This window comes from Pseudorca crassidens, chromosome 8 (genome assembly GCF_039906515.1).
Source record: "Pseudorca crassidens isolate mPseCra1 chromosome 8, mPseCra1.hap1, whole genome shotgun sequence".
In the NCBI taxonomy this organism is placed as follows: Eukaryota; Metazoa; Chordata; class Mammalia; order Artiodactyla; family Delphinidae; genus Pseudorca; species Pseudorca crassidens.
Window position 1 is genome coordinate 89173976 of NC_090303.1, and position 22707 is coordinate 89196682.

Here is a 22707-nt window from a genome sequence, read left to right on the forward strand (position 1 = left end):
CTGGAAATATTGCTGGCTACCATGGTAGAGAGAAAAAAAGCTCTGAAGGGTCTAATATCAACAATTAAATGGTCTGCCCCGGAAGTGACATGACACTTCTGCTCACAACTCATTGGCCAGAACTAGTCACTTGGCCCCAGCTGACCACAAGGAGGCCCAAAGTACAGTTCTGTTAAGGTGCCCAGAAGGGGCAAAACAGGAACACGGGGCAAACAGCACTAATGGCCAGAGCTGTGGAATTTTGGAACTTGGGTTTTTAGGCCAGAAGCTTTTCAATAAGTTCAACTCAGCAGCCATTCCCATGCACCTATAAAGGCAGAGCAAAGCACCCGGCACTGTGAGGGGATGTAAGAGGAGATGGTTCAACTCAGCAGCCATTCCCATGCACCTATAAAGGTGGAGCAAAGCACCCGGCACTGTGAGGGGATGTAAGAGGAGATGGCAGACCCTGACATTAGGCAGCTTCACGCTTGCTCAAGAGAAAGAGAGGTTATAAAGCATTTGAATAACAAAGTCATATAGTATTGACCGTCAAAAAGAGCAGTGCCAACAATGCTGCAGAAGTTGAAAGCGAGGATGATTCTGGAATAAAGATAGGACTGAGCTACACTCTAGAAGGATATATGGGATTTGCAGGAGGAGTGGAGGGCACTTCAGGTTACAGGAGAGAGGAAACAGGGACAGAGGCCCAGAGGCAGAAATACCAGCTGGATTGTAGCAGAACTAAGGAGTTGGCCTGGCTGTGAGTTGTGTTTGCACGTGAGTGTGAGTCAGGAGAGGCATTGGGTACAGTGGAGCCATTCCATGGAGGGCCTCCGAGGTCGACAGGAAAACAGGATGGTGGTGTGTGGGAGAAGATCATCCCTCCTCACTAACCCGCTTTGTAACCTAGGCACCTAAACCTTCCAGGCATCAGCTTATTCCCCAAACCAAGAGTCATGGATGCCCAACCTTCCCAGATCCCCAGGGCAGTCATTGAATGGAGACAGTAGTAAACCTCGGGTCGCTCCTGTTTCCAGTTTCAGGCATATTTGATCGCTCATCCTGCTAACAAAGAATATTCAAGTTCAAGTGAAACAGCCTCTCATTGCTGGGGTCAGTTCAGCCCTTTTGCTATGGAACATCTGTTTTTGAAATTCGGCTGAGACCCTGACTTAAAACTGATTAACTTAAAAAGCAGCAAGAGAACATCTTGTTTTCATGAATGTCCAGGGGCTGTGTGTCAACAAATTAAAGGTCTGTTTGCGGTATTCAAAGTAGAAAAGCTGGTCGTGAGATATTCTGCCACTGGAGTAAATTTATTACGGGCTGTTCATTTCTTGGAATCATGAACCAAAATTTGAAAAAACAAAGTGGACCACCTACATTTAAATCAGCAAATCTCTGCTTGATGGCGGGTGAGAAACATGCTTTTGTTGTCAGAAGGTCACTGAGCTGGATGATTTCTAGAAAGATGCCCTCCACTTTAGCCGTGTGAAGTTAATATCTTAAGTGGCTTCCCTGTGTCTATATCAATTCCAGCAGATAGTATCTCATAGGTCATTATTTGTACATTACTTACACAGGATCTGGGGTTGGAGAGAAAGGGTGAGAATAGTTCACCATCCCTCAAACCTGACGAGCTACTTTACTCTTCATTCCCTTCTTTAGGACAGAAAAGTAGAGAAGAGTTCGATTTATCAGCACCTAGAAGAGCATGTGCCTGGCAAATAGATGTTGATATATATTTAATAAATACAAACTCCAGTCTCATACGTTTATGTTCCCTTTATGAATGCATGTCTGTAGTGTATTAATATCATTCTTGTTTGAAAAAGCTATTACTGCTTATATCGTATTTTAACCCAAAGAAAACCATTAGTCACTCCTGTAGTTCTCTCATAGCAGCTTGTATTTTTCGTTCCTAACCCTTGTCGCAGTTTGTATTTTATTTATTCATTGCCTGTCTCCACCATCAGACTATAAGCATGGTGAGGGCAGGGTAGTTGCATTCACAACTTATTTGCTACACCCAGTAAGGTAGCAAATGGCACTTCATAAATGTTTGTTGAATGTGTTTATTGAAGTTATCGTTGTGATGATGGTTGTAGAGCCTTTACCACTCTTGAATATATATGAATTTAAACACAGTGAAGAAGACATTAGGGCTTAAAATGCAGTTGAATGTGGAGAGGCTTTTTGTGTGATGACACACTCCCATTCATTTGGCCATACACTCTCTCTCTTTTTTTTTTTAAACATCTTTATGGGAGTATAATTGCTTTACAATGGTGTGTTAATTTCTGCTGTATAACAAAGTGAATCAGCTATACATATACATATATCTCCTCCCTCTTGCATCTCCCTCCCACCCTCCCTATCCCACCCCTCTAGGTGGTCACAAAGCACCGAGCTGATCTCCCTGTGCTGGGCAGCTGCTTCCCACTAGCTATCTATTTTACATTTGGTAGTGTATATATATCCATGCCACTCTCTCACTTTGTCACAGCTTACCCTTCCCCCTCCCCATGTCCTCAAGTCCATTCTCTAGTAGGTCTGCGTCTTTATTCCCATCTTGCCCCTAGGTTCCTCATGACCTTTTTTTTTTTTAGATTCCATATATATGTGTTAGCATACAATATTTGTTTTTCTCTTTCTGACTTACTTCACTCTGTATGACAGACTCTAGGTCCCATACACTCTCTTGAAGGTCATGGTGGGATGGGTTGGTCTAACCATCTCTATGTTCTCAACTGAAAGTTGTCAGCCCACATCTGCCATGTAGCTGGCCAAGATTAATGTCAAAGCACATGGCAATAGTTTAGGATTTTTTTTTTCCTCTCAAATAGTTAACTCGTTCCTGGTAGAATTAAACCTATGACATTAGCCTTATTAGTAATAAATTTTGATCCAGCAAGCTACGTGGTAGAGGCAGTACAAGGATTACAGTCAGAAAGATATTTCAGGTGTCTGATAGGCATATAACTTAATGTGCTTGTCTGGTGGTCACTGTTGACCTTTCTGATGGTCAAGCAAAATACCAACACTTTAGCTTGAGTGGGAACAAAGTGGATTCACTTGCTCTATTTTACTTTGGCTGCCTGTGTAGACAGCGTTGAAATGGGACTGACTTGTGGGTTCTAAAGAATCTCAAGAGAAATGCTCATTCATTTAGAAGAGGTGCAATTCCACATTACTTTCTTGCTTTGTATACTTGAAAACATTCCCAAAGAAACAAAGTTGGATGCAGCAAAAATAATGGGAGAAAAGAAAAATAATACTCTGAATTCTGAACAATTCTACTTTAATAGGTTGATCTGTCTGCCAGCTGGCCTCAGTGTTGACTACTTGTAATATATACTTTTGGTAGGCCGCAAGTAGTTCTTGGAACTGTTTATATTAGATTGCAGAAACTTAATTATTCTAAAATTGGCAGGACTCGCTTCGGTTACTTAATACAAAGTTGCTTAGTCATCTCTATACATGGTGTGGACAGCATTGTTTAAGTGTGAAAAATTGGGAAATGCAAATGTGCTCCAAAGAGATTACAGGTCAGGTAGAAAAATAAGAAGGTATAGTTGTTTCAAGATGCTTGGCAGGTGTTTGCCACATGTTTTAATTTGACAAGTTAGGTGACTGTTGAGTTGAAGTCCTTGATTACAAGTATTTTTCCATTTTCTTTGTGGATTTTGTCAGAAGTAAAAAGCTGCTGCTGCTGCTTGTTAAATCATATTCTAATCCTACATTTTGCAAAGTACACGTTTCCCAGCAAGTGTGTGAGGAACTCTAGAATCAACCATTGGAATAGCTTTTCTGTTTTCCGAAACAAACAAAGATGTCATTTCAAGCCGGTCATCACAAAGATCCTTCTTTTGAATCTTCTGATTTGAACACTTTTCTTACTGTACTTTAACTACTGCCTTCCAAGTGCAATACAGATTTATAGAGCTTCAGCAAGGAAAGAGGCAGGCAAAATGAGTTTCTTCCATGTATTTTAGAGTCTGAGGTGGCGCCAGAGGTCTCCAGTTTTTCCAGGAATGCCCATGGCAACCTCACACTCTTCCTGTGACCTGGGCAGGGGCTCCTAAGAGAGATGGTGAGAAAAGATAAAGGTCCTGTAGCCAATGGGTAGTGACACCAGGCCTGGGAGGGTAGGTTCCCAAGAAAACATCCAGAACAGGACCTTATGTTTCTAATTACTGAGCATGGTTACAGAGTAAAATCAGGCAACACTTTTTTAGACTGATGGAAGCATTTAAATCAGCTCTGAATGTCAGTGTTTTCTAATTATGATGGAGGAGTGGCAAGGCATCTCCAAAGGCCTTGGAAATTTGGGGCGTTTCAGTTCAACCCTAATTCTCTTCTTTTCTTATTCAACATATGTCTTCTTTGTCCTTCTTTTTCTTTGAAGGTCCCAGAACAGACTGATTCCCTCAGTTACAAATGTCTGATACCCCTCTTTCCTGAAAACAGAATGTCTTTCTAAGACCAGTTTCTTTTCCACTAGAAGAAAACAACTGCAACTACAAATCACAGTATAAAATAGAGCTTCCTAGTGAACCACCATCCCCAAGGTTACTAAGAGCTCAACTGGAGGCATGGCCTTTTGATCATGTCTTAGCCAAGTTCATCTGTTTACCAATGAAATCCAAAAATAAGCAATGCCCCGGAATCCATTTTAATTCAAGTGTGAACTTAGTGCTGACTATAAGAAAAAATAGTCAAGAACTTTGAGGGATCACAAAAATGAGTAATAACCTCAAGGAGATTATAATCTTCTAGAGAAGACAGATATATACTTAGTCATTAAAATACCAGCTCCAATAATATAGGTATCAGTACAAACTCTTATCAGTGAGTACAAGGTTCAGAGATCCTGTAGTCTCATGCTAGTCTTAAGCAGGCCTGCACTGTGAGCCATTTCTTACTTGAAGGAAAGTCCAGAAATTCCCAGACTAACAAGTGGGTGAAACTACCATGTAAATGATTCATGTGAAAGGAAGGAGGAAGAAGTCTAGGCACTTTTCAATTTATTATTTAACTTCTTTGCAGATTTACATGTTTAAATTGTGTATTATGTCCAAAGACATAAGGGATGATGTCCCTTGGTTTGGTTTCAAAGCTTATCGTCTTAGATTATTAACTCCCAGAAGATAGTCTCTAACTCGCTTCCTAATTCCAGAACACAATAAATGCATTTGATGATCATGATGAATAGATGTTTAATAACTTACTAGGGAATAAATAGTCCCTGATCGTAAGAGCATGTCCTCCATGTGCAAAAATGTTGCCAGTAACAGAGTACCTCTAAGACATACCTTTGCATTGTTCCCAGCAGTGTAAATGGATTTGCATCCTGCCATCTAAACTCTGTCACCTTGCTAATGTCTTATATTAGCAGAATATCTGGCTAAGGCTCTGGATCTTCTTGTTGATCACTAAATTGGAAATATTAGATGAAAAACCAATCACAAGGAGCAGACTCATGGGTTGCTGATATTTTTATAGCCGAGTAGACCAGAAAGGCCAGAGTCATGCACAAGTAAAACTACTGTTATGTAAAATGTAATGACCTCTGTACCATGTCTATAACCGGTAAAGACCCATGACCTCCGATCTTTTGTTCCAAATAAGCCACTCTTAGGCCTTGTTATGCAACTCGAAGTGTGATCTCTCCTCAGACAGTATCTCAGCTTCTTTTGCATTCACTGAGCATTCATTTCATTTCTCAGTTGCAAGTGTGCTCAGAACAGCAAGATTGCAGATCCAAAAGACCCTCCATAGGAGAACAAAGAAGTTACTAATGAGAGGATTAAAAAAGCACATCCGTGCTTTGAAAGGCTGACCCTACCATACCCCTCACTGTATTCCATCTTCTGTAGGAGATTGTAAGGTCTTTGAAGACAGACACCATGTCTTACACATCTTCATGTCTCTGAACTGCATAACATTACTTTCCGTGGTAAAGTCATTTTGTATTAGGAGTTGGAAGGCTTCACAGGGGGGCTGTCCAATAGAGCTTTCTGTGATGACAAAAATGTTCTCTGCATGGTCTTGCATGGAAGCCACTAGACACATGTGGCCACAGAGCACTTGCAGCGGGGCTGGTGAAGCGGAGGCACTGAATTTCTAATTTAATTTTGATTAATTTAAATTTAAACTGCCTCATGTGACAACTGACAACCATATTGGGCAGCACAGCCTTAGGATCTCAAAAAATATCTTTTCACTACAGCCCTAAACAGATGGCTATTTCACCTCTACCTGACTATTTCCAGTAATAGGGGTTTACATTTTCTCAGCAGCCCTACCCGTTGTCGAATAGTTCCATTGGGGTCAGGATCCCACCCTGATGTGACATCAGAATTAACCTCTGTTATCAGGCATGCATTTAGAAAGCACATTTATGAATTCTTTAAGCATAGCTATGCATTTATTTTCTTACCTGGGTGTAAGAAATTTCTTACAGATTGGTGTAGAATTTCTGTCTGTGGTAGGATTCGCTCCCATGCCTTTTGATGCTTTTTCTCTTCCTTAGGAACCAAGAGAGCAGCAGTGACCACGTGCCTTTTCGGATTTGATATGTTCTGTTCTGTGTCTTTCGGCCTAATTATCCTGGAATTTGCCAAAGAAAAGAATTTCAGACTCTCGAAAAGGGTGCCAAAGGAACCGTGTTCCAAATTTTCACTTCTCTTGCTCTTCTAAGAAAACTTTTCAGGTTGGCTTAGAGATTGGCCTAAATATCAGTCCTGCTTTTCCACTGATTGGTCATGGTTAAGGAACTGATACCAAAGCCCTATTTGTCTCAGTCTCCTTTCTTTAAATAGAGGTGAATCTACTTTTCTTACTTGGGAGGGTCAGTGATAGCCATGGGGTTTTGAACAACTTAAAGTGTTCCAAATGGGTGGTAACACTTGGAGATGACACATAAAATCCCTAAGTGTGTGGTCTTCCCCAGTGTGGAAACCAGTGTAGACAAACACCATTCCTTCACAAATCTAACATGCCCAGTACCTGCTCCTCCTAAGGTGGAAGAGAGGCCACGAAGACATTGACTTTTGTTACATTAAGTCTTTCCATTCTCCTGTTTGGCAAATGGAGAAATACAAGTAGAGAGAAAGTAATGATAAAAGACTGAGCAGGGGAGGAAAGAAAGAACAAGCCATAACCTGTTAACCTGCTCTCAGTAGGGCGTTGAGTTCTAGATTCCAGTGATGAGAGAAAAGAAACAACTTGAGAAGGCAGAGCTCCTCAGGTTGATCCCATTCATTCTTATTTCTGTGTTGCTGGTCTTGACACATGTGTCTCGGTGATTGCATTTTTTTTAAGTAGCACAGATTTTTGGAACAAAGTGGCGAAGGTTGAGCTAAAGTTAAGTCCAAATGGTATGTTAGAATCCATGTGTTTATTTGGTTTTTGATTCCCAAATGAACAATTTAGCTGAGAAAAGAGCAAAGCAGGTTGATAAATTGATTTTTTTTTGAAAAAGACAAAAGTTCATTTTCTGTAGTCAGAAAGAAAACACTGCCAGATTTACTGCCACTACTGCAAATGTGGGTTTATATAACTTTTGAGATTCATATATAGTCTATTACCAAGGTCTTTAATTAACTTTGTAAACACTGATCAGTCAGTAAAGTACAGAGATGAATCAGCTTGAGTTACATTTTCCACTCTCAGAATGGTAAAATCGAGAATAAAAATCCAACGGTTCAAATCAGCTGCAATTCCTGAGTGCCTGCTATGTCGCAAGAGTGAAAAGATTTTTTAAAAGACTGTATCTATTTATAAGATACAGAATCTTAAGAATGAAAGCATGTGGAAAGTAAAATATAGGTAACATATTTAAGTAGTAGTTAGAACAACTAATAGCAGTGGCAAGGCAGTAGGTTATTAATTACCAAAATGAATGATGGATATTCAAGTAGTGAGATATCACTACCAAACTAGAGTCCTCAGGAAAGGCATGAAGGCAGTGAAATCTGAGCCAGAAATGCACAACTGAATACAATATGGACAATGAAGAGGATGGGGCTCTCACTCCAGATGGATGGAATGGTATGAATAAAGGAGCAGAGGTAGAAAATTATATGACACATTTGAGAGGTAATAAAATAATTTTATCTAGGGCGCCATGGGATGATCAGCTTGAAAGGAAGGTTAATGCTTTCTAAATCAGAAAATTAGAAGAGAATGCACAGAGGTATCCAAACATTCAAATGTGGAAAGAAGGAAACATGTATATGCCATGTGTGATGAATCCATCTTTGCTGGATTGGAGAGCAGATACAGAACCGTAGTATTACATGGAGTAGGATGGAACCTTGGACGTTATCTGTCCAACCACTTCATTTTACAGAGAAGAAAGGCTCAGAGAGGGTCATCCCATGTCTCCTAAGTCTGAGTCCAGGTCACTGTTTGTGGAGTGGGCAATTTAAGGATTGAGGTGAGTGAAGATAATTTGAAGAGCAGAGGTGGAGAATCTGCTGGCGTGTGTTATACGCAGAAATCACCCGGTACATACAGGATGAAGAGAGGCATCACTGAGTTGCAGTGATGGCCCAACTGAAGTTAACATAAACCTTTAGGATAGACAAAACATGGTCCCTGACTTTCTCCCACAAAGCCTTGAATCTCAAGAACAAAAACCAGAAAGCAAATGATGGGTGTGATCCAAGGTCGAAGATGGCTATGATCTGCCTGGTGGAAGTTTAAAAGAGCAAGAAAGTCTGAAATAAAAGTTCCTGGAAGGCAGGAACCTTTTCAGTCTTCTTCACCATTATATCTCCAGTGCCTAGAGAGAACCTGGCACATAGTAAATGCTCAGTAAATGCTCATCGAAAATTGATGGTATAAATGTTTTTGTGGGGGGCTTCATGGAAGTAGTTGGACCATGTAATTTTACAGTGGGTATACAATGATAACTAGTCAAACGGGGATCTAATAACAGTTATCAGTGTTGAAAGACTAGAGTTCCTTGCAATAACAGAGAAATTCTTATGCTGGAGATGAGGGCACAGTGGATAAGAGGAGGAAAGTATAAAATGAAGAAGCACTAAAATTTCAAAGAAAAGTATGCAATGAAGCGGTCCAGATATGATCATCCTAGTTTAAGAATCTTACAAGAAGTAACAATAAAATAACAGAAGTTTAATAAACATTTGCAAGGTTTAATTTAGTTATCTCCCAGACATGATAATTCTCTGAACTAAACCAAATAGGTTTGAAATTGAAGAGGATTGAATAATTTTTAAGATCACTTCTTACCTGAGTTTAAATGATCCAATGAATTAAACTGGAGATCACTGACAGTAGTCTTCTCAGAATTTCTCAGTAGGAGGTGGGGGAGGGAGGCACCCTTACCTACTTCCTGAAAGGGAAAACAATTCCTAGAGGGGAATAGTGGGTTAGTTCAAGAATATTATTGTGGTTAAGAGCACACACTTTGAAATTCTTTAAAATGGGGATTATAATGGCTACCTCACAGATTTATTATAAAATAGATAGATAAAATAAGAACACATATTTTTAAATGGCCCAGCAGAGCTACCAAGCCACAAAATGACATGGAGGAAACTTAAGTGCATATTGCTAAGTGAAAGAAACCAGTCTGAAAAGACTGCATGCTCTGTGATTCCAACTACACAACATTCTGGAAAAAGCAGAGCTATAGAAACAGTTTTAAAAAAGGCAATGGTTGCCAAGGGCTGGAGTGGGGGAGGGAGGAAAGGATGCCTCGAAGGAGAACAGGGACTGTTTAGGGCAGTGAAACTATTCTGTCTGTTGCTGTAATGGTGGATACGTGACATTTTGTGTTTAGCAAAACCCATAGAATGTACAATACAAAGTGTGAAACTTAATGTGATCCATGGACTTTAATTAATAATAATGTATTGATATTGGTTCATTAATTGTAACAAATGTACCACTGCAAGATTTTAATAATAGGCTGTATTAGTTTGCCAGGGCTGCTGTAACAAAGTACCACAAACTGGGTGGCTTAGAACAGAAACTTATTTTCTCACAGTTCCAGAGGCTAGAAATCAAAGTGTCAGCAGGGTCCCTCTGAAGACCCCAGGGAAGGGTCTGTTCAACAACTCTCCCCCAGCTTCTGGTAGCCTCGGGTGTTCCTGGCTCTCCATATTCTCATGGCATTCTCCCTGTGTTTCCACATTATCTTCCCTTTGTGTATATCTGTCTCTATGTCCAAATTTCCCCTTTTTATAAGGGCACCAGTCATACAGGATTAGGGCTATCCTAATAACCTCATCTTAACTTGACCACATTGCAAAGACACTATTTCTAAATAAGGTAACATTCTGAGGTGCTGGGGATTAGGACTTCAACATATCTTTTGGTGGGGAATACACATTTCAATGCAAACACAGAAAAAGCTGGGCGGGGGTGAAGGAGAGGGAATATATGGGTACTCTGTACTTTATGTTCAATATTTCCTTAAACTTAAAACTAAGAAATAAACCCCATTAATTTTTTTAAATGGTTTAAAAAAATGCCTCAGCACATAGCACATATTCAATTAATGTCGGTTACTTTTGGAAGTTGCATTAACTTATTCAGGGTCCCTGACAGAATAGATTTTATTCTTGATGCATTCCAAGACCAATACTGGCACTGCCCTGAAATCCCAAGGACTTCCTCCAACCCATTCACCATTCAGTTTATGATGATTTGAAGATAGATAGAGCTTAGCTTTCTCTACAAATTTCTCCCGCCAATAACAGAGTACTGGCCTGCATGCCACCACTTCCTGCCTCGACTGTATTTACACCTGTGTGCGTGTGCGTGCCCACACATACATGCACATACACACATGCACACACAGACACACCCACACACACACATGCACACCCACATACACACCTAAGAGGGCTTCTTACCTGCCACCAACCCTGTCCCAAACAAAAGCAGAAACAGTAGGTCTCCTTATAATGTTGTCGCAGAAAATAACTCTAGTGAGGGCCACATGCCCATAAAGGAAAAAGAAAAAAGCTTTGCAAATATAAAACATAGTAATAGTTAGAATTCTTGATTGAAAGATGCACATCAGATATTAAACTCAATTTTTTTTAAGAATCCTAGATTGGATTTAATAAATAGATTTTAATTCCCAATAGAGGGAGGGAAAGGGAGAAGGAAAAAAAAAAGTATCAGAGAATGAGACAAATAAAAAGGGAAATGACAGAAGAAATATTGATAAATATCTCCCCCTCCCCACAAAAGAAGCTGAGAGGGAAAAGTAGCAAGAAGGATAGGGAAGGGAGGAAGCTTCAGGATGTCCTGGCGTGGAGGTGAGACCCAGGAGGTCCACTCACGGCACCATTCAGCTGGGCCACGGGCTTGGTGGTGTCATTACCCAAAGGAAGGGCAGCGTGTTAAGTGATTTGAAGTCTCTAACATCGACTTATTACTTAGTTGCAGTAGCATAGGCATGCCCTGTTTCAAGAAAATCTGATATTTGAGAACCCATATTGAAAAGACAGGTATATCAGAAGGTAATTGTTCAACTGCCTTTGTAAAGCGCCTCTCTTCCTTTGACAAAAGGAGTCACATCAGGGTTCTTTCAATAGCATGGCTACAATCACCCCAGCCCCAAAATTTGGATTTTCATAAAACTTTTCAAGAACCCATCTGTCACATTCATTGATACGTACATCCCTTTGCCTGCGTTTCTCTTTCAGGCTACTCTGTCCACTTGTGACACTCGTGAGCTTTACTGTTTACGGAAGCTCTCTGCCTTGACATTTCATCACTTCGTTGATGGAGAGTTTGTTTCCTATCCAATGTTAGTGGAAGGAATTCAGCATTGACTGGGGGTCGGGGAAGAAATGAGAGATTACTAGCTGAGGCCATGGAAGCTGGTGCTCCCAAAAGAGGGGGAAAATCACTTACAATTCTCCCCAGACATGGCTCGCCTCACTTAGGAACAGTGCCAGAGAGGTTCAGAGAAGCTCTGTGATATAAAGGGTGTGAGGATTAAGGAAGACCTCTGCTCCATCCTGGTGTGAGACCAACAAAGAGCCATTTTCACAAGCACACACATCTTCCCACCCACAGACACAACACACACACCCCAGCAGAGAGTCATCCCACACCGCACGGTACACAGACGTGCTTTCTCTTCTGCCTCAGGTACACCCGCCACATGTCCACCAAGCAGATCCCAGAAAGGCACCGTCTGTGTAGATGCTTCATATAGCGCTCACTCCCTCTCTCCCTCCCCGTCAGTGCCTCACGTACACACTCAGCAGCATTCCATGAGTAGATAACTGGTTGGGTAGAGTTTCTTTTTTTTTTTTTTTTTTTTTTTGCCGTACGCGGGCCCTCACTGCTGTGGCCTCTCCCGTTGCGGAGCACAGGCTCCGGACGCGCAGGCTCAGCGGCCATGGCTCACGGGCCCTGCTGCTCCGCGGCATGTGGGATCCTCCCGGACCGGGGCACGAACACGTGTCCCCTGCATTGGCAGGCGGACTCTCAACCACTGCGCCTCCAGGGAAGCCCGGGTAGCGTTTCTTTATGGTTGAGGAAAAAACACCCGAGTAAGTAATAAAAGCTGAGGAGTAGGAGGAGGGAACGGGGGGGGGGGGGGGGGGGGCGGGGGAAGTTGCGTGGGTGGAGAGCCAGTGAGCGTGGCCGGCCACAGTGGCCACACGGTGTTAGTCAGCATCACCTCCCCTGAGTGCTCCAGGGTGCTGCTGGGCTCGGCCAGCCGTGTGCATCTTCGGCCTGCTTGCGGATATTCGTTTCACCGCTCATTGGCACCTGCACCAGAGGTACAGGCTGAGCAGCAGCTGCCACTGCTACCAAGCAGCCAGCATGACTCCTCGGCTTAATGAGGTTGGAGCGAGACCCAGAGGCTTAGAGGCTGCTCTTTAAGCTGCTTGGAGAAATTAAGAAAAGTGAAATTGTTTGCTTATAGACAGACCTCTTTCTCCCATTTCTGTTTGCTGTTGCTATAGTTATTCCAGAAGTGGTTTATATACAACAAAAGACTTTACTGAAGAAAGGAACGAGAAGCCTTTGCTCTCACTGCACCCAGGGTTCAAGTCATCGAGGTTTGGTCCCACTGCCCCCAGGGCTGTCCTCATGCACCCTGCACTGCGCTCAGAACAGGAACCCACCCCAGGGAGACAAACAGCCTCTCAGGAGACCCTCAAATCACTTTTTTTTTTCATTCTGATAACTATGGAGAGATCAGACTAGAAAATAGAAAGAAATTTTTTCAGGGTTGATGGAATAATTTTTAAAAAAGGAAAACTGATTCTTTCCTTCATAACTAACAAAGTACTTGGAAAGTACTCTTTCTAAGAGTTAGATAGAAAAACACTGTAAAATAAAAAAAACCCAAATAAACACCCAAATTTGAATTTGTAAAGGATTTATAAGCAGTATAAATAATACCCTAGGGAATAAGAAGGGGGGGGAAACATTCAAACGTTGTATAATTCTGTTTTGGTTGGCTGAGATTTTATTTTTGTTTTTGTGGGTTTTTTAAGGGGAAAAATGCTTGAAAAATAAAAGAATCTGACAATTTAAGAAGGTTTCTTAACTAGGCTTCAAAGTCTAAGTTTTGCTTTTCATTCCCTCACACAAAGATGCCATTAGGGGATGGCTTCAGGTTTTGCACGTCTCCCTATTTTCTTACGCAGGGCAAATGGCTCGTCTCATGTGCACAGAAAGGGCTGGAAAATATTTTTTGTGATCTGAGTGCAGCAGAGAGTCTAGGATTCCAGAGGAAGTGGAGGCCTCCCGCTCCACACAGGAAACAATCTTCAAGCAGGCCTTAAATGCCAGATTCCAGGCCGAGTTTAACTAACCACTGACAGCTCTGTAAACAAAGCAAGGACAAAAAGAGCCCGCTTCCCCTTTTCTGGTAGTCATTTTGGGTTTGGGGGCTGCAGGGGAATTCTGGAATACTTGACTCCATGGCACAGAAACGCAGGAAAAGCGGAATCCTCAGTTGAAGAGCTGGAAAGGGAAGATCTTTCTGGGATTAAAACTATCACGGAGGAGGTAGGAAAGGATAAAATGGTTGGGTTACAAAGAGCTGCTACTTTTGAGCTCTGAAAACAGTTTGATCATATGTAACTGCTCTTAAAAATGCTGCTGCATTATGTTTATTCGTGGTATTACTGCTGTGGTCTTTATTATCATTCTGATATTAATATTCTTTTAGGATATGCAAATTGTGCCTGGATACTTATATTATTTCTTTCTTTTACTTTTCTCTTAGTTCCTACAAATTCCTTTTCTTGCCACTTTTCTTTTTTTTCCACTCTTTTTCTCCTTTCCTCTTTCTTTGTTCACTTTTTTATAACTTTTGTCTGTAGTTCAGCAGGTTACAAAGAACAAAACCATTCAGTAGCTCTCAAGTGATCCCAGCAATATTTCAAGTCTTCAAACCTCTCTGTCTCCCCCCCTTTTTTTTAAACTGTGATCCTGGAATTTTACTTATTTGTCTCTTAATAGTTACATGAATGAGACTGAATTTAACACATAAAGGACAAGGCTTGGCTTGGGAGGCAGAAATTGATCACTGGCTACCTCACTCATCTTCTAAGGTGTTTTTCTTAAGAGTAAAGGAAAAGGGGATAAAAAAAATGGTGAAGGGCTGAGGCGACTCATGGGAAATAATCCTCCAACTCATCTATGATATTGATTCTACTTCTTCCCCTTTAGATCCAGATATTATCTGGTCTCCCTAAATCTGAACCCATACCATGGACGATTTTGAACGTCGCAGAGAACTTAGGAGGCAAAAGCGGGAAGAGATGCGTCTGGAAGCAGAAAGGTAAGGATCTGGGTTCAAAGGTATCTCTATTCTGTTATCCACAATATTGGTTTCAGGCCTCAAAGATCATCAGCCTCAAGGGCCGAATGTATTGCACGCTGAACTGTTTGCGAAAGCAGTTATAGAAAATGTTCCTAACCGTTAAGACTCTAAGTTCTGCACAAACAAACATCAAGAGAAAGAGAGATTGGAGACGAAACAAATAGTTGCACTGAATCATTGTCTTTCATATTAGAATTTTTAAATGACAAAAGCAATGTATGGATAAAAGTTTTAAAAGCACTTACAATATTGAAATGACAAATATTGAATGTTGAAACCATTCTGGAAATGGAAGTCTTCACTCTAAAAGAATAAAGGCAATAAGACCCAGATGGATCTTATGACAAAGTTTTATTCTTATTAGAAAAGCCACCAAATCCAGTAATTCACATATGATGGGTTAATAGCCAGTGGAGTGTGGTACTGTGGAGATTCTGAGTCTAGTTGGAAGCTGCTATGTTGTGTGAGGCCTCTGTTGTGGTGACTTACAAGGGCAGGTTGGGGAAATAAAGCAGTAACATGTGGGGCAAGGGGTATAAATGCATATTTTAAAATTTTAGGCCTCAGAGCAAAAGACAGTGGCATTTAATGTGACTTAACTCAGATGTTCTTTTGAGAAAGCAGAGTAGGCATTCACAGGAAGAAAAATGTTAAACAATGATCTTAAAAGCAAATCAATTTTGCCTCAGTAATTCCAGTGCACAAGTGAAAAGATGGTAGTAAGATGACCCCTTAGTGATCCTGCAGCAGAAAACTAGAAACTTACACTTACAAAAAATATATATATATATTTTTTAATTTAAAAAAATTTTATTTATTTATTTTTGGCTGCGTTGGGTCTTCGTTGCTGCGCGTGGGCTTTCTCTAGTTGCGGCGAGTGGGGACTACTCCTTGTTGTGGTGTGCAGGCTTCTCATTGCAGTGGCTTCTCTTGTTGTGGAGCACGGGCTCTAGGCATGGGCTTCAGTAGTTGTGGGACACGGGCTCAGTAGTTGTGGTGCATGGGCTTAGCTGCTCCGCGGCATGTGGGATCTTCCCGGACGAGGGCTTGAAGCCGTATCCCCTGTATTGGCAGGCGGATTCTTAACCCCTAAGCCACCAGGGAAGCCCAACAAAAAGTATTTGAAGCATAGGATCTACCTATTGGTATGGAGAATTCAAAAGAAGAAGGTAAAATTACTGCCTTTGATTAACTTGGTCGGAGTAGGCTGCTATATGACACATGGTACCCTGAACAGTACCTGGGCTCTGTAGGTTCAAATCCCAACTGTCACTTATGAGCTGTGTGGCCACGCACAAGTGACTTCTTGCTACGCCACAGCTGCCTTATTATTAAAATAGGCATAATATCTATGTAGCTTCTGTGGTTGTTGTGAAGATTATTGAACTTCATAAACGGCCTAGTCTAGTACCTGACACATAAATGGTATGCTACTATTTTTTTAACCATTATCATTAGCTAAACAAGTAAGAAACAACAGCGCAATATAGTCAGAACTAAAAGTTAATACCAAGAAAAGAAAAGGCAGTTATCACCCTGTGATGAAACCAGTCAGGAAAAGCTCCCTGGGAGTGGAGAGCCATAGAGGGAGTAACAATGGTGATGACAAAGAGTAAAAGGGGAGCCGTGTACAGGAGGGAGTAACATCTGCAAAACTCAGAGGTGGAAATAAGAATCCCGGTGCAAGAAACCTGTTAAGTGCTTAAGGAAGAATGAGTTAGACTCGTACATCTTGGGTGTTTCTATTTCATATAAAAGGTAACAGACAGAGACTTAGTGGGGGAGCTATGCGTACTGGGAAGCGTTATCTACAGTGGGCTAGAGTGTGGGCGTACTGGAAGAGTTAGTATTGAGCACACGGTGATGAGGACTGAGTCAGGGCAGCAGATATGGAAGTGAAGATCAAACATGAGCGTCTTTAGAGGGAGAATTAGCAAATCTTTCAGGAGATGGAGAAACTCAGGCTGTCCCACAGAACGTAAGTCTGAGGAGCTGGAAAGGGAAACTGTGAAGTATTCCATTCTTGGGTGGGCATGGGGAGAGTGTTCAATTTCAGGTAGAAACCACATCCAATTGGAGATTTCCTCCAGGCATTGGGAGATAGAAATTGTCAATCTTTGTTCAAAAGGGGAGAAAAATTATTATTAGAGGAGTCAGTTTGGGCACACTCAGTGTGGCAGTGGTAGCACAAAAGCAGAAAATGGATGGTAGTGATAGTGGCACGAAAGCAAGTGGAGAGAGAGAGTGAGAGGTCATAAAGACATAATGGAAACCGTCGAAGGAGACACAAACTCAGCGAGTGGGGAGAACCAGGGAGAGTATGGGGCGCCCATTGTTGAGCGTACATTGACGCCTTGTAGGTGGTGTCGGCCCACTGGAGCATACCTCTTATCCTTTCCAATGATGTGTTATGTGACCTCAGTTTCTCCTGAAAGTCTATAAATACTGTTCCCAACAAATGTTTATTCAGCATCAGCACTGTGCTAGGAACAGTGAGAAAAAATGGGGAAATATAAATAGACATAGTTTCTGTCTTTATGTCCCTCATGGTGTGCTAGAAAACCAAAGTATAGCGGGATCAGAAAACAGACCAGGCCAGAGTGTAGGGGCAGGCCTAACAGAATTGGGGCTTGGGGGACTCAGGAATAGGGACAGGAAATTGGGCATCAGGCTAGATCAGTATCTTCAGCTTCTTTGTTTGCTATGTAAATTGGGAAACAGGGACTCAACGTGAGAGGAATAATAGAACTAACTTACTGTGGTTATACTCATACTGTAATTACAGGGAATAAACTAGGTTCTTTTAGAACCAGGATTTTGCCTAAGAATTTTCCACACATCTACATGGTTCATTCCTTCCAGTTTTTTGTTTTGTGTGGGGGGATATGTCTCTCTTTAAAGTCAATCTTAAAAAAAAAATGTACCCAGTGAAGCTTAGTTAGGTACCCTTAATAACCTAAAATAAATTTATAATACACTTATTTAACTTACATTTCTGTCTGTATTAATCCTTTGGGGATATTGTATTTCATTTGATTCCTTTTCTTTCTTTTCTTTTTTTTTAAGAGAAATACTTAAGTACTTCCTTATATTTGTACTAAGTTCACCTTTTCATGTTTCAAGGTGAACACTTTAGTTCTGTTATTCTGGAATTTGTTAAGCAAGTCCATGTTCACCCTTTAGGATTTTGTAAAATCTGATCATTTATGGGAATAGTGAAGGTCAGGCTTTATGGTCCAGCCAACTTTGATGGGAAATTTCAGGGTGTGTACAGGAAACAGATGTCCAGAACCAGAAATTAAACGCCATCTAAAATTTTGGCTTTGATCTGAAGATAAAGGGCGTATAAGACCCTGGGCAAGTCCCTCTTCCTTTAGCTTTAGAACTTGGCTTCTTCATCTGTGACAGGAGTGGGGGATTGGTGATAATTTTTATTTTCCTTTTGCTTTTAGTATTGTCTAATTTTTTACAATGATCATGTATTGCTTTATTTAAAAACAAATAAAACAATAAGGCAGATTTCCATTTTGAAAAATGAGATTCTATGAGCTTATGCCTAATACCTGGGGCCAAAATGGACTCTCCTTTGGATTTATGCAACTAAAAGAAAAAGCTCAGCCTTGATCTGGAGTGGCCCCAAAGCTCAGAGCTGCAGGCTCATTCATTCAGTCACTCATTCAACAAAATTTTATTGGGCTTCTACTCTGCTTCAAACTTTATTTTGGGGCACCAAGGACAGAGAAGCAGAATGAGAGAATTGGGAAAAGTGTGCTTAATGCTTTTCAACCTGTATAAAAGCAACTACACTGTATCAAGCAGCTATACTTTTACATCCTTAAATGTAATATGTACTCTGATATTCACTGATAATTTTTAAAGATGGCTTATGCCCTTTGTATGTTGTACCCCTGCAGAGAGCATGGGGGAAATGGTAACACAGAGAAGAGACTGTTGACTTGTCCACTTCTTACCCACAAAGCCTTTCCAAATAAAAATACCCTGTTATTTTAATTAGTTGTTATTGAGTTTGACGAGCAGGTGCTGTTCTACTTTGCAATGATAAATAACTTAAAACCTGTACTCTCACCAGATGTTATAGCCACAAATTAAAATAAACTAGATTCTTATACATTTTATTCCTCAGAAATAGAGCTTTTAAAAAGATTATTGAAAAAGCTCACTGTACATTTTGGGCCATGCTAGCTTTCCTGGGTTTGGGACTGACAATCATTCACTGCATCACAGCTGCCTTGAGACTCTTGTGCACACACCTCATTCTAAGGGTTTGCAGTCCAGTCCATTTCACATCACCTAGCCCACCGTAACCTAGCCTGGGAACCTGGTTAAATCAAAAATATACTTCCCTTCTTTGTCCTGCTCTTCATCCTATGCATCTTTTATTCAGTCATCCAAAAAATGTATTGAATAGGTACAAGATAGTAAACTGAACCATAGGGATGAGTTCTCACCAGTCCAGGCAGTGTCCCAACAGTCACAAAGCTTATATCATAGATGAATTAGTAACTTTAGAGCCAACTTGACAAAAAGGGGAAGAAAAAAATTTCAGCAGGCAGAACGGATGGAGCAGGTAGTCAGTGAAAATCCTAAATGCTTTGTTTCTAGGCAAAAGAGACTATTTGTACACATCTCAAATTAAATTGTATTTCTGAATCAGTTACTTATTTGAACAAACAAATAATTTGTTTTGCTGTCTATTATTCTTCACCTATCTCATGGGAATACAAAATGAATGGGTATATTCAGCTTCCCTTTCTGTTTCTTTTATTTCAATCCCTTTCTACCTTTGTCTCTGTATTTCTTAGTGCATCTTAACGTGTTTTCCCCTGGTCCATGTGCATCTTCATCAACACTTGATACACTTGTTTCCATTCCAGTCTCTTCCTGATCATCTACCCTGGATTATGCATTCATGTCCTTTTATATCATCGGGGAATACAACATTTTCAAAGGGGAAAATGTAGTGGAAAGGGATGCATTTTCAAAGAGGTCATATTCAGCTCTCTTCCTTTTCAACAAGTACCCCAAAAATGCTTTCTTTCTACACTTCTCAGAGGATACAGGAGCCTTAGGAAGGTGACCTTAGGAAGGTGAGAAGCAGGAATTTGCTGTTGGGTGAAGAGTTTTGAGGATGTGATTGGTAACAAGTTCTGAGGGAGAATCACACTGTCTCAGCAAGAAGAATTCACACCAATTCAAATTGAGCTCTTCTATTATATTTGGCCCAAAGGATTTTGAGCTTTGGTGTATCTGCTGAGAAACCTGCAGTGATGGTTTATCCACGAAGAGATCTTCAGTGAGACGTACTTTTCCCCACGTTGGGCTTGTTTTCACGAGCAGCTCTCTCACTTTTCAAGATGTGAACTCATTGCATTCCCAGCTCCTGCTTTCCACACCCAAATGTAAGTTCCTCTTTCTGATCAGAAGAAAGGACCCTATTGTACAGTTGTTATCAGATTCAGAGGCTCATAGACATAAATAAAGGGAATGAAAGCACTCTTGCTGTTGTCATCGTTCATACATTTTTACGGGCCTCTGAAATATACTGAGGATTAGACATTTGAAAGTAAATATTTTTACTTCACTAAAAAAGCAAACAATTTTTTAAAGTCCTCTGAGTCTAAGTAGTTGCCTCCCAGGAGTCTATTACTGAAACTTTTTACATGATTTAACAGCATGGCCGATCAACGATTACACAAAAACACTTTTGTTTAAAATACTTAGCATTGTGACCTTGAAATTTCAAATCAAAATCTTTTCAAATGCAGTTTTTGTTACTCTGTAATCAGAAAATTATTTTCCATTCGGAAGTTAAATAAAATATTCCTTGGAAACAGTCTAAATTATTAGAGGAGCTAAATTTGCTCAAAACTTCCCTTTAGGTCTCTCAGAAAATTCGTCACTCCAGGGGGCAAAAAAAAAAAGTTAGGATTTGCATCTACATTTCTACTTTTAAGTTAAAAGATTTTTTTCAAGTAATTCATTTGAAAGAGACTTAAAAATATTGCTGTAAGGTTTCTATGTTTATTTGATATTGTGTAGGGTCAGCCTAACTTGAACGGAGGGGCACTGAGAAAATGAGGTAGATAATTTTCACCTAAGGGATTTTTAATTATTTGTTTGTGTCCAGCCACATGAAGAATCAATATATATACATATTCATATGCTCCCTCTCTTGTTCTCTCTCTCACTCTAAATAGACATTATTTATTACCTCTGTCAATTTATAAACGGTCAAATTATAAACAGTGGAAATGGCATATTTGGACCAATTTCCACTTACCTAACAATTCCTCTGGTCCTAAAAGTATCCCACTTTATGATGATCAGTAGAACATCAAGAGTCCAGGATCTACCCAATGTGACACTTGTTCAATAAAAATTAAAAATCTAGATTCTTAAGGACCTCACATGCTGACCCATAACTTCATTCTTTTTTTTTTTTTAACATCTTTATTGGGGTATAATTGCTTTACAATGGTGTGTTCGTTTCTGCTTTATAACAAAGTGAATCAGTTATACATATACATATGTTCCCATATCTCTTCCCTCTTGCGTCTCCCTCCCTCCCACCCTCCCTATCCCACCCCTCCAGGCGGTCACAAAGCACCGAGCCAGCCGATATCCCTGTGCCATGCGGCTGCTTCCCACTAGCTGTCTACCTTACATTTGTTAATGTATATAGTTCCATGCCTCTCTCTCGCCCTGTCACAGCTCACCCTTCCCCCTCCCCATATCCTCAAGTCCGTTCTTCAGTAGGTCTGTGTCTTTATTCCTGTCTTACCCCTAGGTTTAACTTCATTCTTAGCTGGAAAAAATGTGGCATATATATGAGTCAATACACTTATAGTTTAAAATAGTGCTGAATTTTTTTTTTTACAGTCTGTATATGTGACTCATAATTTACCAGTCTTCGCTCACCTGGGGAGAGGCAGGACAATGTTGTAGTTAAATATGTGGGTGATGAAGTGTGACAGACCTGAGTTCGAATCCTTACTTTGACAACTACCAGTTGGGTAACCTCATTACAAATTACTTAAACATCTTGTGCTTCAATTTATTTATGTATAAAAGTGGGGATAATTATTCTACCTCACAGAATCATTGTAAAAATTAAGCTAACTGGGCTTCCCTGGTGGCGCAGTGGTTGAGAGTCCACCTGCCGATGCAGGGGACACAGGTTCGTGCCCCAGTCCAGGAAGATCCCACATGCCGCGGAGAGGCTGGGCCCGTGAGCCATGGCCGCTGAGCCTGCACGTCCGGAACCTGTGCTCTGCAACGGCAGAGGCCACAACAGTGAGAGGCCCGCGTACCAAAAAAAAAAAAAAAAAAAAAAAAAAAAGAATTAAGCTGACTAACTGATGTAGGGAAATTAACACAACTACAGGCACACAGTATATACTCAATAAATGTTAGATGTTATTATTAAAATCATATTAATGTTTTGGCAGGTCTTTGGTACAAAATAATATTTTACTGAATTTGAATTTTCATTCGTTTGTCAGCTCAGTCATTATGATTTGTTGCATCCTTTCTGCAAAGCTTCTTTCCTATACTGACCTGAATATTTGCTAAGATGTTTCTATTAAAGTTGGGAAAGAAATAAAACTTGTAGTCATAAATAAGTCTACCACACAAATATAATTGCTATATGAGGATTTTAAAATCACATATTGTAGCTATGAAGTTAATTTTCTAATTCATTAATTATATGTCTTTATTTTAAATATAGCATATAAAACATAGCTTAGAATTTTACCTAAAAAGTTCAATTCAGCAAAAATAGTTCTCAAGTAGAAAAAAGTTTCAGCCAAATTTTTCATCCAGTGTTAGACAGGAAAAAGAACCAAGTGATGCTT

At 40.4% G+C, this 22707-nt stretch overlaps 1 protein-coding gene across 8 annotated transcripts in view; it reads left to right on the forward strand.

The window, feature by feature from the left end:
• The window catches only part of CALD1 (caldesmon 1), a 181670-nt gene that overhangs the window by 72927 nt on the left and 86036 nt on the right, over nucleotides 1-22707 (forward strand). For 7 of the 8 annotated variants that reach the window (XM_067747066.1, XM_067747069.1, XM_067747072.1 and 4 more), the window contains exon 2: nucleotides 14677-14788. In XM_067747066.1, the coding sequence (XP_067603167.1) occupies nucleotides 14718-14788 (71 nt within the window). In that variant the 5' untranslated portion in view covers nucleotides 14677-14717. Of the gene's footprint in view, nucleotides 1-13817; nucleotides 14011-14676; nucleotides 14789-22707 lie in introns of those variants that run through there. The other variant, XM_067747068.1, reaches the window with a different exon arrangement.